Source organism: Esox lucius, chromosome 5 (genome assembly GCF_011004845.1).
Source record: "Esox lucius isolate fEsoLuc1 chromosome 5, fEsoLuc1.pri, whole genome shotgun sequence".
Classification (NCBI taxonomy): Eukaryota; Metazoa; Chordata; class Actinopteri; order Esociformes; family Esocidae; genus Esox; species Esox lucius.
In genome coordinates, this window is record NC_047573.1 from 18441255 (window position 1) to 18459044 (window position 17790).

At 40.4% G+C, this 17790-nt stretch overlaps 2 protein-coding genes across 7 annotated transcripts; one reads left to right on the top strand and one right to left on the bottom strand.

The window, feature by feature from the left end:
* The first annotated feature begins 907 nt into the window (after window positions 1-907).
* On the top strand, window positions 908-16791 carry eif2ak1 (eukaryotic translation initiation factor 2-alpha kinase 1). 6 transcript variants are annotated; one of them, XM_020046853.2, is made up of 16 exons: window positions 908-1272; window positions 2397-2561; window positions 3064-3099; window positions 3540-3676; window positions 3761-3804; window positions 5017-5116; window positions 5216-5296; window positions 5549-5645; window positions 5776-5818; window positions 5900-6254; window positions 6427-6523; window positions 7413-7519; window positions 12379-12508; window positions 12854-12933; window positions 14872-15105; window positions 15333-16789. In XM_020046853.2, the coding sequence occupies exons 1-16, from the start codon at window positions 1104-1106 to the stop codon at window positions 15456-15458; spliced, it is 2001 nt and encodes a 666-aa protein (XP_019902412.2). In that variant the 5' UTR covers window positions 908-1103; the 3' UTR covers window positions 15459-16789. The 6 variants fall into 6 exon arrangements, with proteins under 6 accessions (XP_019902412.2, XP_010904149.2, XP_019902414.2 ...); XM_010905847.3 differs by having other exon boundaries at window positions 12379-12499; window positions 15333-16622; XM_020046856.2 differs by lacking the exon at window positions 908-1272 and adding an exon at window positions 1766-2041 and having other exon boundaries at window positions 15333-16791.
* LOC106024295 (ankyrin repeat domain-containing protein 61) lies at window positions 8274-11759 on the bottom strand. Its single transcript, XM_034292307.1, has 4 exons — window positions 11086-11759; window positions 10623-10717; window positions 9333-9504; window positions 8274-8664 (listed from the first exon to the last, which is right to left on the bottom strand). The coding sequence occupies exons 1-4, from the start codon at window positions 11236-11238 to the stop codon at window positions 8449-8451; spliced, it is 636 nt and encodes a 211-aa protein (XP_034148198.1). The 5' UTR covers window positions 11239-11759; the 3' UTR covers window positions 8274-8448.
* Window positions 16792-17790: the final 999 nt, after the last annotated feature.

Sequence of the window (17790 nt, forward strand, 5' to 3'; positions counted from 1 at the left end):
GTGACCCACTCTTAACCAAGTAAAAAGTATTTCCTCCTTACTCTTTCTTCCTGCAACCCTCCCCGTCCCAGCCTGTCCCTGAATGTAGTGTCTTCCATTTTCCTCTGTGTCCCATAATGCCTGCTACTTCTTCATCTTAGACCAAATCATTGTTTAAGCCTCTCCTTTACTCATATAGCAACCATTAAATCTGTATCTCCATTTCTACCGGCTTGATTAGCCAACACGTCCACCTTCTCAATCCCCAAACCTTTCTAACATTTTTATACATCTCATCTCATCTTCATCCGCTTATCCGGTATCGGGTCGCGGGGGCAGCAGCTCCAGCAGGGGACCCCAAACTTCCCTTTCCCGAGCCACATTTGCCAACTCTGACTGGGGGATCCCGAGGCGTTCCTAGGCCAGTGTCGAAATATAATCTCTCCACCTAGTCCTGGGCCTACCCGAGGTCTCCTCCCAGCTGGAGGTGCCTGGAACACCTCCCTAGGAAGACGCCCTGGGGGCATCCTTACCAGATGCCCGAACCACCTCATTTTTATACATTACATTGAAAATAATATTCTCTATCTGCGTTATCTTAGATTTCAATACCACAAACCAAAATTATGTTTTTCTTATCAACACCATTTAACTCCGGTTCACTTTATATTTAAAATTGTATGCTGACAACATTTCATCATTCTAGCTGGGTTCATGGGATCAGGGAGTAGCCTAAATAATGCTGCCAGCACACAAAAAAAATACAGTATTTAATGGATTGCACACAATGATATGGATACGTTAACAAATACATGTGAAACAATCTCATCACTTCAAATTCGGCCTCCATTCATTATTTCTTACTGTCAATTAATAAGTAGACTGGACTTCTTTTCTCGTTATATACACTATTCCGATGGTCCCTTAGTGCGTCTGTTGTAGGAAACATGGCTGATCGTTGACCATATGGGATATTGACGAGCTTTCGAATTCTTTCTTTAAGCATGTCAACCAAATGGGAAATTTTAAAGAAAGTATTTTCTTCCAGTTAGATGTGGAAATGTTTTCATAATTAAAAGGTTAACAAGCTTAACTCTCCAGTCGCTGTCGTAGGTAAGCTAGCTATGTGTAGCTCTCCGAAACAAGGGATCAAAGAGGAAAGTTCGAGTATCAGCACTAATATGAACAACTTATTGATTCGTCGAAATCTAACCCCCACCAACACGAAAAGACATGAAAGGACGTTGTTTAATTTGACCAACATTGAAGACGACGATGATGTTGAATTTGACAGTAAGTCAGTTGATAGACACCTGATATTGTTCAAATATGGCACGCTAACTGGCTAGCTACAGTTCTACAGTACAGCATTGCAGAAAATGTGTGGCCGAGTCTCAAGCACTCACGAATTTGATTACTGTAGTTGATCAGCAAACAACAGGTTTATTCAAATTCAAAACATTTTATTTGTAAAAGCAGGTTGGGGCAAATAGAACATCTGTTAGTTACGTTGCCAAATGATGTTAGTTGCAGTCCTAGTTTACTACTGTTATCTTGATAGCTAGTTGGCAAGAGGAAACAAATGACTGTTTCTGTAGCCCCAGAAATAATATCTTAATTTAAGCCCCTTCTCTTCTAGACGCAACCATATAAAAGCTATTTAATGTAGCTAGAGTAGAATACATATAGTTGATGACAGTCAGTTAAGCACAACTGACATCATATGGTTCTGTTGTCAAACCCGGGGCATTCACTGATTTAAGAAAACAGAATAAAGCAACACAAGTATGAGAGATGCCTAAAGTACATGGAGTTGTAGTTATACCCTCTGGACGTCCTGGGGTGGAGGAGACTGGGGACTGTTGTGGACAGATAAGCCTTACAACTGAGCACACCCTGGCATGGATAAACAAGATGGGCTACCTTACCCTAGAGTGTTTAGCCTAATCTTGCAAATGAAGACATTTCATTTTGAACTATGTAATAACACACATACCAGTAAACAAAATGGACCTAGGGTCGAAAGAAATCGCTGCATTAATTGCCAATGTTATTGCTGAAGGTAAGAAACACATTCTATTTCAAATGTTAAACTACAAAGCTTATTTTCCTTTTAAAGGGTATTCAAGTAATCACAGACATATCTATACATTGAGGGCCATCATGTCCTGGCCCATCATCTATTACTTCTAGGCTATCGAACTGTACATTGTAGTCACTAAGCAGACACTCTAATCCACAACAACCTAGAAGAGCACTTAGGGTTTCATGGACAATGACACATTTTTATAATCTTGTTGACTCTGGGATTTGAACCAGCAGCCTTTTGGTTAATAGCCACCGAAACCACAATTTTATTGATCCAAACACTTACTGTTCTTTCTTGTTCGGTTTTGTCCTTCTCTGTTTCACCACAGCTTCAGACTCAAAAAGCTGTGAGGTTCTGATGGCTGGTAAGCAATACCCATCCATCCAGGACTTTGCCTCAGCCATCCCAAATCATCTGCTCCTTGGGTCCTTGCTGGAACACCTGTGCTTTGTCTATGATAACGACCCAATCCGCTCTCGTATGCTGTTCAAAGGTAAATGAGGACGTAATTATATCAGAACCTTGTCAATTGGATGCAATGTAGATGTATATTAGCAATGGTTTTACATATTCAGACTGCTGCCTCTTGGGATTTTTTGGGAGATATTTAGAGTTATTTAGAATATTTCGATTTTGTACGCCTAGTAGTTGTAAATGTACTTAATTGTAGTGCTCCAATTATTCATTTGCCTCTTACCTTTCCACATATTATAGTGTTAAAACATGAAATAAAAATGCATTTAATCAAAATTGTTTTGCCACGGAGGTATACAAAAAAAGTCCATAATGTCTAAATTAATTACAATTACAAAACAGTTTGACTCCTGTTTTGTAATTGATTGATATAATTCAATTAAGTACTTAATTCATAATTATTGATTATCTACGTATTCATCCCCTTTGACTCTTGAATTAACTGTGGTGTAACCAATTGTCTTTAGAAGTAATTTGTTGAATGGAGTCCACCTGTGTGCATGTGTTTCACATGATTTCAGGTGAAATACACCTGTATCTGGAAGGTCCCACGGTTGGTTAGTACCTATTTAATACCTAGAAAAACAACATAATTCAAAGCAAATCTGGAATAAAGCTCTTGAAGAGCACCAAATTAGGGTATGATATGAGCACATTTCTAAGGCATTGAATATCCCCCAGAGCACAGTGAAATCTATTATTAAGATATGGAGAATCTAGGTGTGAGGGGCACTGGTCTAAAAGGGGCACTGGTCTAAAAGAGAGACAGCCTTCCACAGCTGAGCAGGGGGACACTGCATGCTGCAACAATAACCTGGGTGTTTCACAAATGTGGCCTTTATGGGAGAGTGGGAAAAAAGAAAGCCATTTTAAACATTCCAATCAAATCTCAGCTAGAGTTTGCCAGAAAGCATGTGGGAGACATTATACTAGCCACCATTTTCTATCAATTTCTATGTTAACTCTTCTTCTGCTGTCTGTTTGTCATCCACTGCAGTCATTGGTCAGCGTTTATCTGCTATGAATCTCGTGTCTCCGTTGGCAATAAGTGATGAATTCAGCACGGTCAGACTCCAACACAACAGAGCCTTCACTGAACTACTACATGCTGCCAGCATATCCCTACCTCCACAGGTAACCCAGTAAAACAGGTTGACACTCTCTGCCTACATGACCCACCTACGGTTTGGAAATTAGCTTTACTTCATGTCATTTCAGGGGCAAAGATTATTCAACACAGATCCTCAGAGCCTTACGCCAAGGTAGGAATACTTTAATTTGAGGTTTAATGATGAATCTTGGATGTTTTATTTTTCTTCATATACACACACACACAGTTGATATAAAAAGTCTACACACCCCTATGAAAATGCCAGGTTTTTGTGATGTAAAAGAATTAGACAGAGAAATCATGTCAGAACTTTTTTCACTTGTAATGTGAACAATTCAATTGAAAAACAAGCTGAAATCTTTGAGGGGGAAACATTTAAAATAAAAACCTTACAATAACCAGGTTGCTTAAGTGTGCACACCCTCTTATAACTGGGCATGTGTTCTGGGCTGTGTTCCGAATTAACCTAGCACATTCAAACTCATGTTAAATAGAAGTCATTACACACCTCCCATCATTTAAAGTGAGTCTGATTAATCACAAATAAAGTTTTTCCTGACATATTCTTATACCGTGGAACACAGTGAAGATAGTCATCATCAAGTGGAGAAAATATGGTACAACAGAGACTTTACCAAGAACTGGACGTCCCTCCAAAATTGATGAAAAGATGAGAAGAACGCTGGTCAGGGAGGCTTCCAAGAGGCCTACAGCAACATTAAAGGAACTGCAAGAATTTTTGGCAAGTACTGGCTGTGTGCTACATGTGACAACAATCTCCTGTATTCTTCATATGAATGGGCTACGGGGTAGGGTAGCAAGACGGAAGCCTTTTCTTACAAAGAAAAACATCCAAGCCTGGCTGAAGTTTGCAAAAACAAACATCAAGTGCCCCAAAAGCATGTGGGAAAATGTGTTATGGTCTGATGAAACCCAGGTTGAACTTGGTTGTTTGGCGCAAAAACAACACTGCACATCACCCAAAGAACACCATTCCCACAGTATGAAGCATGGTGGAGGCAGCATCATGCTTTGGGGCTGTTTTTCTTCAGCTGGAACCGGGACCTGAATCCAATTGAACATCTGTGGGGTGATCTGAAGAGAGATTCTTTGCGCTTTTGCAAAGAAGAGTGGGCAAATAGTGTCTGTCAGTCACAGGAAAATGGAGCGATATATGTGCGCACTGCAAAGAATACAACACCTTGTCCGCAGTTGATTTAGCAATCTTCCAAGTTATCCTCCCAGTCCTATAACCATTTTAGAGCCCTATTTGTTATTTTGATTTGAAATATTCTGTGGATGGAAATTTGACTGACTGAAAACTTTAATTTCATTTTACATGTTTCTTTTCCTCTTATAATAGACCAAAGGAGGGATTTTTCCATGCACAAACGTCTCGCTACCTCAGTGAATTTGAAGAGCTCTCTAGACTTGGGAAAGGATCCTATGGCAATGTATTTAAGGTACTAAATGTTTTAGTTGAATTAAAACTGATGCCATTGCATTAATAAAGAGTACAATATATGACTTCCCGCACAAATGTACATGTATCTGCTCTTTAGGTGTCAAACAAGCTGGATGGACAGATGTATGCTGTGAAAAAAATTATCATTCATAATGTTTCAAGGGATGATTGCATGAAGGTATGTTATTGTTCTATAAAAATATTACATCTTTCTATATATATATATATATACACACACACACACACACACACAGTGGGGAGAACAAGTATTTGATACACTGCCGATTTTGCAGGTTATCAAATACTTGTTCTCCCCACTATGTGTATCTATGTATGTATGTATGTGTTCCAAAACTGCAGTATTTTTCAGTGCTGTGATTTAAGTTAATGCATGTGAATTTGCTTCAATATTTTCCTGATTTTGTTTCAGGTTCTCAGAGAGGTGAAAGTCTTATCTAGTCTTCAGCACATGAATGTAGTGGGCTATCACACTGCCTGGATGGAACATGTTGCACCTGCCTCCACCCGTGAGTTCCCTTGCGTCCTCTGACATGGACCAGTAAAGCAATTTAAAGTAATTTTATTCATAGCCAAAATCCCTGTTATATAATATTTTCATAATTTATATGTGGTACCATTTCTGTCTTTCTGATCCAGCATCAATACTACCAGCCCTGGAAACCCCTGCACTGCTAGACCGGTATGACTTTGTCTCAGATAAATAAATCACAAGACAAATTATGATTCGCTATCATAACAAACATGTTTTATCCACTAACAGCACCAAGGAGAGTACAGTCAGTAGTAACGGCTCATCGATAGTCTTCGAGAACTCTGATCACTCGAAGGACTCGATGGCCAAAGCGCCAGATCAGCTCCCCGGGAATTCCCTGGCTCCTAAAGAGAAGATCAGCGCACAGGGGGTGTGTCCGAAAAGCCACTCCCGCATCCCAGAGAACGTTGTTCCCTGTGTGTTCCTGGGACCGCGTGGCCTCACGGCCGAAGGCTGCCCTGCGATCAGCTGGGACGGTTCTGCCCTGTCCGAGGGAAACTCGGAAACTCGGATGGAGCTGAACAACAACTCCTACACTGACATGGGGAGCAAGGAGTGGGAGACAAAATGTCCTGCCAAGGAGGTGCTGATACCTTGTACCCTACATGATGGACTGCAATATGCGGCTCCGCCTCATCTGTTGTTTTTACTCAATACTCGTCAAACTCTGGACGTCTATGTGTTTTTGTCTTGGTGTGTATGTATAGACGATCTTTCTCCTCTAGTTGTAATGGACACTTCTATAACTACCTCAGGTTCAGTTCCACCTCATGCTGTATATCCAGATGCAGTTGTGTGAACGCTCCCTCAAAGACTGGGTCTCAGACAGAACCACCCGACACAACTCACAGAGTAAGAATATAAACGTACTAGTGATTATGCAAATGCTCATATCTACAGCAACTGACATTGTAAGGCAGCATGTTTTCATGCCTTTTTGTCCTGGCTTGTAGTGGGAATCAAACCCGTAATTGGTGTTTGAAGCACCATGTTTTACCTACTAAGCTACACAATGTATATATAATACACTGCTCAAAAAGATTCTGGGAACCCGTAATCATCACAGTATAAAACCAAGTAAATTAAACTTGGGATATCAGTCTGTCCAGTTAGGAAGCATAAGTGATTGTGATCAGAGCCCAGCACCGTGCAGCTGGTCCGCCACTGGTGCCCCGTTGTCTTCACAGATGAGCAGGTTCACACTGAGCACAATGTGACAGACATGAAAGAGTCTGGAGATGCCGTGGTGAACGTTATGCTGCCTGCTACATCATCCAGCATGACCGGTTTGGCAGTGGGTCAGTGATGGTCTGGGGAGGCATATCCTTGGAGGGTTGCACAGACCTCCATGTGCTAGCCAATGGTACCCTGACTGCTGTCAGGTACCGGGATGAAATCCTCAGACCTTATGCTGGTGCAGTGGGCACTGGGTTCCTCCTGGTGCAGGACAATGTCTGCCCTCATTTATTTTTTCCACTGACTGTTGTTACATTTTGTTCTCAACAAATTACACAATGTATAGTAAAGATTTTGATCTTCAATATATTCCCTTCATTCAGACCTGAACTGTGATTTAAGTGTTCCCTTAATTTTTTGGACCAGTGCATATACATATTGAGATGACTATGAGATGCGGCACTTTGTTGCTTTGGTTCTTTATGCAACTTTATCCATGTCTTTACTAGGGTTATGTTATGCAGGATTGGTTCATGAGGAGCATGTCTTGGCTTTTGTGTTTCAGATCCTTATGAGTCAGTGGACACTGAACAAACACTCAGCATTCTACATGAAACACTTGAAGGGGTGGAATACATTCACTCAAGAGGAATCATGCATAGAGACCTTAAGGTATGTTCTTGCAAGTTTGTATAAATCATATCCATAACAAAAAGGGCACCATCAAAGGCCTGCAAAAAGAGGTTTTGCCTCTTATGAGGTAGTTCCTGTGTAAACCTCCCTATATCTGGAGGGTGATTGATTGCGTTTAGAAAATGTGTGTTAAAATATCTAAGTAACAACCGCTATGGACAAAAGTTGTTAGACTTCGTGGGCCATATCGGGAGGTGAGATGTCATCACGCTTGTTGACAGAAGTGATATTGGATGTGTTTTCTCAGTGGTGGAACACAAAGTGGTGCATCTTGTCTGGCAGAACTTGCTTAAGGCTCTCTCTACCAGCACTGCTTCCGTACAGTTGGTAGATGTGGATCTTAGCTATGTCCATCAGGCTTCTAGGCTGTCGGCTCAGGTTGAGCAGCTGGTCCCTCTGTTTGAGGTACTGCGGGAGCATCAAAGTGCTGGGCAGCTGGCCATCCCTGTTGGTGATGGTCAGCGGGTAGGTCAGGTTGAGTAGTTTCTCCAGCAGGGATGTGTGCCTCAGGTTCAGCTTCTGATCCAGGAACAGAAAGAGGCAGTTCTCTCCTGAAATGGTCAGCCGGTTAATGTTGGCTCCATACTTGAGGTGGCACTCCACCACCGCCGGGCAGCCTCCGATACAGGCCTCATGCAGGGACGTGTGGCCGGCGTGGTTCACTATGTCTGGGTCAGCCCCCTGGTCCAGTAGCTCCGTGATACAGCTCACGTCCACTTCCAGGGCCTGCCCGGGCCGGCTGCATGCTGCCAGGGAAGCCAGGTGAAGGGGGCTGTTCCCCGATTTACTCACCACCTTCAAATAAAGGCCGTCTTTATTACATAATGTGGGGCATTCTTACACACTGTCAGTATGTTTGTACCGGAAACATTCCTCTGAACACAAATGACAAAACTAAAAAGACCCAATTAACCAACTGCAACCTTGTTGACGTCAGCCCCAAGCTGAATCAGTCTGGCTGTCATCCCCGTATTGAGAATCCCGGCCGCCATATGAAGGGGCGTCATTCCGAAGTGGTCGACAGCATTAATTTTGGCGCTGTGGCTCACCAGGACGCCAATAGCGGGCGATGCTCCGTAGCGAACTGCCAGGTGAAGTGCAGTGTGGCGGCTGTCACTATCCACCTAGGTGGCCACAATCAATGGAAATCAGAAATATTTTTTTTGGTCAAAAATATGCGTTTCACAATCATTGGCACCTTGAATTTTTTTTTTTTTTTTATTAATTAATTGTAATTCATGGATATTCCAGATTAGATTTTCAGATTAGTTCATCTGAGTCTTTGGAATCTTTTGGGGGAAATTTAAACACAGGCTAAGTCATTTGCGGACACTGGAAAAGCCAGAGCACCCTTGCATGAAATAAGACATAAGATTGTTGACCTACACAGACAATGGCTATGAAACGGTAGCTACACACCTGAAAAGACTTCTCTCCGCTGTTGCGGCAATACTTCAGAAATGTAAAACTGGAGTTGTGATGAAGCTGCCTGGAAGAGGATGCATGTGTATAATGCCGCCACGCTACGTGAGAAAGATGGCTCAAGAGTGGCAAAGAAGTCTCCAAGATCACAATTGTGGGCCAGTTTTACTTCTAAAGGCTCTGTGAAGCTTGTTAGGGAACATGGGATTATGGAACGTCCCCGGGAGAGTGGTTGGTCCTCTAACTTTGATTCCTCCCTAACCACCTCCCCTACCACAAGTGAAAAGTATCTTTTAAATTATATACTGTGCCTTGGGAATTATACAGACCCACTCATGTTCCCCAGGGCCACTGTACCGACCGATTTTACCTCAGCATTGACGTTGACTCCGTGGCTGCAGAGCACCCTGATGCAGTCCTCGGCTCGGCGCTGCACAGACGTCATGGCCATCTCAAACCCAGTGCTTGCCTTGGGCCAGGGAGCCAGCATGGAAGGCCAGTGGGTGATCACTAGGTGTAGTGTGTTGCGGCCTCTTAGGTCCCTGGAGTTGGCAAAGGGGATGACATATACGAGAGGTTTGTAATACTGGTGGCGACCATCTTTTTCACAAACCCGTAGTGGACTTTCCGACTTAATGGTGCCATTTATGAATTCTGGCAATAAGCACCCGGCTTTTCAAATGTTTTAGGACATTTGGAATGACAGGCTGATTTAAGTCACGCTACTGACAGGCCAACCACAGAGGGGGAAGTTTGGCAAGACCTTTGTACATTGATCGTCAACACAGCAATCCCCGGTGGGGGGTCTGGTCACTGTCTGTACTGCCCTCAACAAGCTGACAATCCAGTGGGTTGTAAAATCAGCCGGCACGTACTCACAGAGCAAGCTGACAATCCAGTGGGTTGTAAAATCAGCCGGCACGTACTCACAGAGCAAGCTGACCGCCCTGCAGGCCACTTAACTACACATGGTGTCATAGGAAGGTCGAGGATCTCGGCCACAAGCTGTTCTATATGGGTCTATCGGAGAAACGGGGTCATTTCAGACCCATCATAGGTGACATGGACTGAGGAAAATCTTGCCATCCGACCGCTGAATAGCCAGCTCTGAGTGAATACCTGCAGTCTGGCGCACCGCCTGGTCTGTGACCCTGCTGCTCCTTTGGACGGAATCCACTCATTCACTGGTCTTACGTGCTAACTCCTGAACTCTCCCACTCGCACACTCATGGCCCATACTAATATCCAATGCACCCTCTCACATCCACACAGCCTGTGAGCCAGTACTTCCATTTGTATGGATTCAGTTTGACATGCTTCTTTTGTACTTCTGTATAACTTGTAACAACATCAGTATTCCGTGAGCATTTGAAGACATGGGGGAAATACTCATGTTAAAATGGTTTTGTTATGCTGGATGATGCATTTCTGTTCTGTTTTCATTTGTTGTATTCAAATGATTTTCTTTCACTTCTGTTTGTGTTTCAGTTGGGGTGGGGGTAAAGCAAAACAAGAAACACAAGAAACAGTCAGCATATTGTAATGGTCTAATCCTGTTTGTTTAGCACTAGCACCACTGTAAAGTTCTAATATGGTCATAGATCTTGTAATGTATGACTTCAATCATTGAGTTGACTGGAAGATGCAAATATAGGTCTACCTGATGTCCGGGTCTGCCCCGGCAGACAGAAGGCTCTCAAGACTCTTTGCTTTCCTGTAACATGCAGCCAGGTGGAGTGGGAGAATGGCCAGGCCCTGCAGGCAATGAACGAGAGAGAACATGTTGTAAAAAATTAGAAAAATATGTTGGGAATGCTTTATGTACATGTCTCTGCAGATATAAAGAAAACACTTTTTAGTTAATGAGGGATAAAAATATTGTTTTAGGTCCATCATTAGCCACATCAAATCGTGGAAGAGATGTGTTGCGTCCTTAGATGTCCAGGCAGTTTTATTAATATACCAAAGTGTATTAAAGCTGTTGGGAAGCCACAAAGTATAACTTTGTATTGCGCATTAAACGGCTTTCAAGTTATTTTAGTTCTTGGTTGATTCCAATTGGAAGCAAATTAATAGCATATCATTAGGGAATTGAATGTCTGATGTTTTATTGTGTGGATTACCTTGGAAAGTATGTCATGCAGACGCCCCGTGGTTCTTAAATCGATCTCAAAGTTGGAACCCCGTTTTTGGGTAAAATTGATAATACGCGCCAGGTCTTCTGTCAAGATCGCATCATACAATTCACCATCGGAAGAGTTAACGGTTGACTCCATTGTTAATCTTAAAAGATATTACATAGTTGTTCGTCCATTTTACTATATGTTGTTGAAAAGTTGCGCGTTTGAAGTATGTTTGGAAATATCGGTTATTCAGTTGTTGTTTTCTGCCTCATCAGTACAACGAAATGACTTCTCTTTCAGCACACCAGTGGTGGTGTTGCTCAACAAGACAATAATAAGCAAATCTTTAAACGTCTTCATTCTTTGCTGGTGAACCTGTCGATATAGAGTTCATTTGAGTCGTCCACTCGTGGAAATAACCCATAGATTGTATTACGCTTAGCCATCCGTTATTCAAATAATGACTCTAAAATACGTTTTTAATTAAACATGAAGCAAGTGCACAATATTTCTCGTGCTGGCGTATAATGACAGTCTATACCGGGGTGGGCAAACTAAGACCCGCGTGCCAAATATGGCCAGTGAGGCAATATATCTGTGGTAGGTAATACAATTGTTTTGAGGGGAGGTAAAACATAATTCGCCAGCCCATTCGTATACATCTGTATCTATATTTAAATTATTTAGACATTATAATGGACCTACTGTATAAGTGTTTTAATTATTGCCCTTTTCTGGTCTGCAAATAATTTATGATTAACAAACTACAAATGTGTTGCTTTTCATTCTTTTCCTATATAGTTAACTGTTTTAAAAAACTGTTAACTGTTTTTTTTTTTTTTTTGTTTGTTTTTTAACTGTCTTGGAAGTGTTTGAAAAGCTGTAGAATATTTCCAAATCTCTACAGGCTCGTTAATAGAGTGAGAGTTTAAAAGCTTGATTATACTAGATATATCTCCTTTGACGATTTCTTTGTGAATTTGAAACTACACTTGATGGTATTTTACCATGGACTCCATTGTTGAATCTGGTTTTCTTATGGAAATGATGTTTAAAATGTAGTCATGGCCCAGACATGTTTTATTACTAGCGCTATCTGTTCTATATATAAGAATTGTAACTATACTTAAGCAGTTAGTATATAAGTGCCTAGAGGTAATCACAATATTAAAAAAATGCATCCCCTGTTTGGAATCTCTTAGGCATTCACACTCACCTTGGAAATGTGAAAGTATGTGATGATTTTGTAAATTCTATACTTCGCTAACGCATTTTTTTCTGTCTTTTATAAAGCCAAGGAATATTTTCCTACATGGACCTGAATGCCATGTCAGGATTGGAGACTTTGGGCTGGCTTGCAGGGATATCATAATAGATGATGAGGAAAAGCTAACCTCTACCCCACTGAACACTGGTGAGAAATGTATGCAAAAATGATTGTTGTATGCAAAATAATTGTTATTATTATGAAAGTAAGTAAAAGATCTTGGGGTTCTGGTTCTCACCTGTGGATGCTCTGCAGGTTTTGTTGATAGTATCACTATCTGCCATGCAACGATTTGCCAATTTCTATGTGAATGGTTAACAAGTCGACGATGCACACAATTTATAAATTAATTAATGGTTCTCAGAAGATATTGCTATGGGTATTTGCAATTAAATCCCATTTTGTGGCACCACAATGAACTTCACCTCAGACATTTCCCCTGGCTCAGGCTGGCTGGCTCTGGTCCTGTGTGTCTTGACCCTCGCTGTGCCCTTTCTGCAGGCTCCTCACACACCACTGGAGTGGGGACATTTGTTTACGCTGCACCGGAACAGCTGAAGGGCTCCCACTATGATTCAAGGGTAAAGTCATTCTCATAAAAAATACTAATAATGTTTTAAATTAAAAAAACTTTGTCAAGAGCATGATCTAAATATGATGCACTATACAGTGACTATACAGTGAGAGAAAAAATTATTTGATCCCCTGCTGATTTTGTACGTTTGCCCACTGACAAAGAAATGATCAGTCTCTAATTTTAATCGTAGGTTTATTTGAACAGTGCGAGACAGAATAACAAACGCAAGTTCTTTTTTTTTTACAACAAAAATGTTATAAATTGATTTGCATTTTAATGAGTGAAATAAGTATTCGACCCCTCTGCGAAACATGACTTAGTACCTGGTGGCAAAACCCTTGTTGGCAATCACAGAGGTCAGACGTTTCTTGTAGTTGGCCACCAGGTTTGCACACATCTCAGGAGGGATTTTGTCCCACTCCTCTTTGCAGGTCTTCTCCACGCCATTAAGGTTTCCATCGTACCTTTGATGCAGTGAAGTTGTCCTGTTACCTGTTATTTTTTAATAAAAAATTATGTTTCCACCTGCATGTTTGACGGTGGGGATGGTGTTCTTGGGGTCATAGGCAGCATTCCTCCTCCTCCTCCTAACATGGCGAGTTGAGTTGATGCCAAAGAGCTTGATTTTGGTCTCATCTGACCACAACACTTTCACCCAGTTCTCCTCTGAATCATTCAGATGTTCATTGGAAAACTTCAGTTGGGCCTGTACATGTGCTTTCATGAGCAGGGGGACCTTGCGGGCGCTGCAGGATTTCAGTCCTTCACAGCATAGTGTGTTACCAATTGTTTTCTTGGTGACTATGGTCCCAGCTGCCTTGAGATCATTGACAAGATCCTCCCGTGTAGTTCTGGGCTGATTCCTCACCGTTCTCATGATCATTGCAACTCCACAAGGTGAGATCTTGCATGGAGCCCCAGGCCAAGGGAGATTGACAGTTCTTTTGTGTTTCTTCCATTTGTGAATAATCGCACCAACTGTTGTCACCTTCTCACCAAGCTGCTTGGCGATGGTCTTGTAGCCCATTCCAGCCTTGTGTAGGTCTACAATCTTGTCCCTGACATCCTTGGACAGCTCTTTGGTCTTGGCCATGGTGGAGAGTTTGGAATCTGATTGATTGATTGCTTATGTGGACAGGCGTCTTTTATACAGGTAACAAGCTGAGATTAGGAGCACTCCACAAAACAGCATTCTATCATCTTAAAAATATAGCCAGAATCAAGGGCTTGTTGTCCAAAAAGACCAAGAGAAGCTCATCCATGCTTTTATCTCTAGTTGGGTTGACTACTGTAATGGACTCCCCAAAAAGACTGTAAAACAGCTGCAGCTGCATGATTCTGCTAGAATGTTTACCAGGAGCAAGAGTACACATCACACCGGTTCTTCAATCTTTGCACTGGCTACCAGTCAGTTACAGAATAGATTTTAAAGTGGTGCTTTTAGTTTATAAATCAATGAATGGTTTAGGCCCCAAAAATATTTCTGATATGTTTGAAGAATATATGCCGAGCAGGGCTCTTAGATCCATGAACACAGGTAAGCAAATTGAGTCCAAACTAAACATGGTCAAGCTGCATTTAGCAGTTGTGCTGCACACAACTGTAATAAACTATCAGAACATCTTAGACGTGGCCCAGATGTATCCATTTTTAAATCCAGTTTAAAAACACTTCTCTTTTCATGCGTCTAAGACTGAGCAGTAAAACTTAACCACACCGTTTAGCCTTACAGCTTTTATAGTTTCCTAGATTTTTATCCTGTTTTATTCTATTTCTATTTTCTTATTCTATGTTTTAATATTACAATGTTGTTTTGACGTTTTCATTTGAGTACTGTATTTTAGTTTTTTCTTTGTAAAGCACATTGAATTGTTTCTGTGTATGAATTGTGCTATATAAATAAACTTGCTTGCTTGCTAATGCCCTTTTTTGCCCCTTGCAGTCTGACATGTACAGCATAGGAGTGTTGGCGCTAGAACTGTTCCAGCCCTTTGGGACAGAGATGGAACGTGTACGTACTCTAGAGGACCTCCGTGAGGGGAAGGTCCCACACTCCTTCTCCCAGCGTTGGCCTGTTCTTGCCAAGTACATCACACTGCTGACCAGCAGAGACCCCTCTCTACGGCCCAGCGCAGCACAGTTACTGAAAAGTGAGCTGTTCAGCAGCAAAGACATGGTATGTGTTACTCTTGTGATATGTACTTGATGTTGTTGCTGAATTTCTGCTTGCTATGTTATTTACAGTACTCTGCTGTTTTACAGGATCAAACAAAGTCAAATGATAGTAGTATTGCATGTCTATAATTTGACCTGGGTAATTTTCAGACCATGCAGCTAGGTTGGGTGCTAAACTATTTACAATACATTTTAGTAAAATATCATGTCCCATTCTTTTCTTTTCAGGTTATCGATGGCTTGCAAAGGAAAGTTGAAGAGCAGGAAGAGGAAATAGTTCAACTCCGGAAACAGATCAGCCAGCTACAGATTCAAAGCACGCAACAAGCATCCCACCTCACGGAAGAGACCTGACATCAAACATCTCTGCCAATCAAACCTGTTATATTCAACATGTGAATACATTGGTGCAAATGGTTCAATGTGTGCATAGATGTAACAATGTGCCAGTATTTACCTTTTGGAAATTGGAATTCAATTACATTTAGACAGCATCCCTTTTGATTTTAATGAACATTTCTGTATATATTTGCTCATTGAAGAATGTGACATTTGAGACCCAAAGAGTTGAAGGTGCAACATTTTTACCTATATTGTATACCCCACTCCACCATTACGCACCCATATTTTCAGCACTGAAAAAATAAATGATTGATATAATTCAAATACAAATCATAGAAGGGACATTTCACTTCAAGGTGCATGAGTTTAGCTTGTACAATATTAAAAAAATAACTTTACATTTGAACGTATTAGTACCACAATGAAGGCAGCTGGTCCAACCAATGTTTACCTTAGTGTCTGCTTCTAGCTACTGTGAAGTCTTTTTCTTTGAGTTAAATTGTTTTATGTTTCATTTTTGAAATTTTTTTATTGTCATGCTTTATCGGTTAAAGAGACAGCGGGCTTGATGTGCTTCAACTGGGGCTGGGCAAATAACAAAAACCTCAGATCATGTAAAATAAGGTTTACGCTATGATGTATTTAAGTTAAAGCAGGAATTGGCAGTTAAAAAATGGAAAAAAGCATATTCCCTGCCCCTGTTTGTGTAGAAAACAGTTATATGGGACTGGAGAAGACTATGCATGCAGACGGACCATTCATGATATACAAAATCTAGTTTGAACTATGTTTTGAGGATTTAGTGTTTTGTTACATTTACTTTGTTTATAAAAAATATATATAATTGATGTAGCAGATCTACATATTGCCCCATTTAAAATTAAATAAATGGCTGCACATATGTATACTTAGTTTGACAATACAATTTGTAAGCTTTTGAATGATATCAGCCATTTTCAGTGAAGATATGTCTAACCATATGTCTAATGATATTATGAGGTATGCAAAATACAGGAACTCATTGCTGGGAACCTTTTATCTTTTGAATTTTTTTGGCATTCAGTTCAAAATGTATGGACGGTTTCTTTGAAATCAAAAGGTGTGCTGTCAAAAAGTAATTACATTGAAATAAATGTATTTTTAAAACTACAATAAATCTTATTTAATTTACACTAATCTATGTATCTGGATTGCTTTTAAATGGTCAAGATTCAGACCCGCAGTAACAAACTTGGTACATTATTAGTAAATACAGTTAAACTATTAGAGGCAGTCTGGGAAACCTGTGAGTCTACCATGATGGCAATTGGTTCAAATATATATTTTCCATCAGAAGATATTGTGATAGATTATTGTCACTTTTTGGATACAAACAGTCAGGAAAATGTGTGGAATGTTTTTGCTAAAGGAGCAGTGGTTCATATTTAAATGTATTCTAGATCCCACATCCCAGTAGAGGGAGCTGTGGAAGAAGGAAAAGAAAAATGTGGCATTTGTGTGGTGTGTTGAGGATGATGTTCTGCATAAGGTCCTGGAAGATTTTAATTGATAGCAATGTGAGAGACTGATCAATAATCATGTTTTCTCAGTTGTATACATTTGCTCATGAATATCTTGCCAAATTTGAGAAGATCAAGCAACCTATCCTCCTATTTAGGGAGAAATTCACTCTGTAATGTGTTCAATGTTACATTTTGCCTGTGGTACCTTAATCTGAGCAGTGGTTTGGGGAGAGATGTGGGGTGGGAGGAATATTTCTATCTTTTTTCACCCTTTTTATGTACATTTATTTATGTTTATACTTTTAAAACACACCCATACATTTTGTTATCAAAACATTTATTTGCATTTAATTAAATAAAAAAATAAACATAACTTTGCACATTAAATAAAAAATATTCAAACATAACTTTGAACATCGAATAAAAATATTTACCTCACTATAACCCGAATTAAAGGTTTTAATAGTAGACCTACAATATTGTTTTAAAATGACTTTATTAAACAAATTAATTTAGGTGTCTGCTGCTTCTGTTTTTAAAAGTGAAAAACGAAAGGGAACAAACATTGGTGAAATAATTACAAAATATTTATGCATTCTGTAATTATTTTGAAGATTCAAAATGTCAGAAAATCTTGTAAGTAAATCTGTCAAATTAAATTAAAGACTGAGAAAAATTGTGCAACAAAGAGCTTGCATATGAGCTTTCCTGAGAAGGTTTCAGACAGTTTTTTAGGATAACAGGCCTAGGAAATTCACGCATAACAATCGAAAATATATACATATAATGCATAAAAATTCCCAACAAGCAGTCGTGAACGGTAAGCCTGCCGGTACTGTATC

Coding starts and splice junctions, on each gene's coding strand:
- eif2ak1 (XM_020046853.2), top strand. CDS start 1,104: ATGTGTAGCTCTCCGAAACAAGGGATCAAAGAGGAAAGTTCGAGTATC. Junction 3,677..3,760: donor GCATATCCCTACCTCCACAG/GTAACCCAGTAA, acceptor ATGTCATTTCAG/GGGCAAAGATTATTCAACAC. Junction 5,646..5,775: donor TGTTGCACCTGCCTCCACCC/GTGAGTTCCCTT, acceptor TTTCTGATCCAG/CATCAATACTACCAGCCCTG.
- LOC106024295 (XM_034292307.1), bottom strand. CDS start 11,238: ATGGAGTCAACCGTTAACTCTTCCGATGGTGAATTGTATGATGCGATC. Junction 10,718..11,085: donor TGCATGACATACTTTCCAAG/GTAATCCACACA, acceptor CATTGCCTGCAG/GGCCTGGCCATTCTCCCACT. Junction 8,665..9,332: donor GAGTCAACGTCAATGCTGAG/GTAAAATCGGTC, acceptor GTGGCCACCTAG/GTGGATAGTGACAGCCGCCA.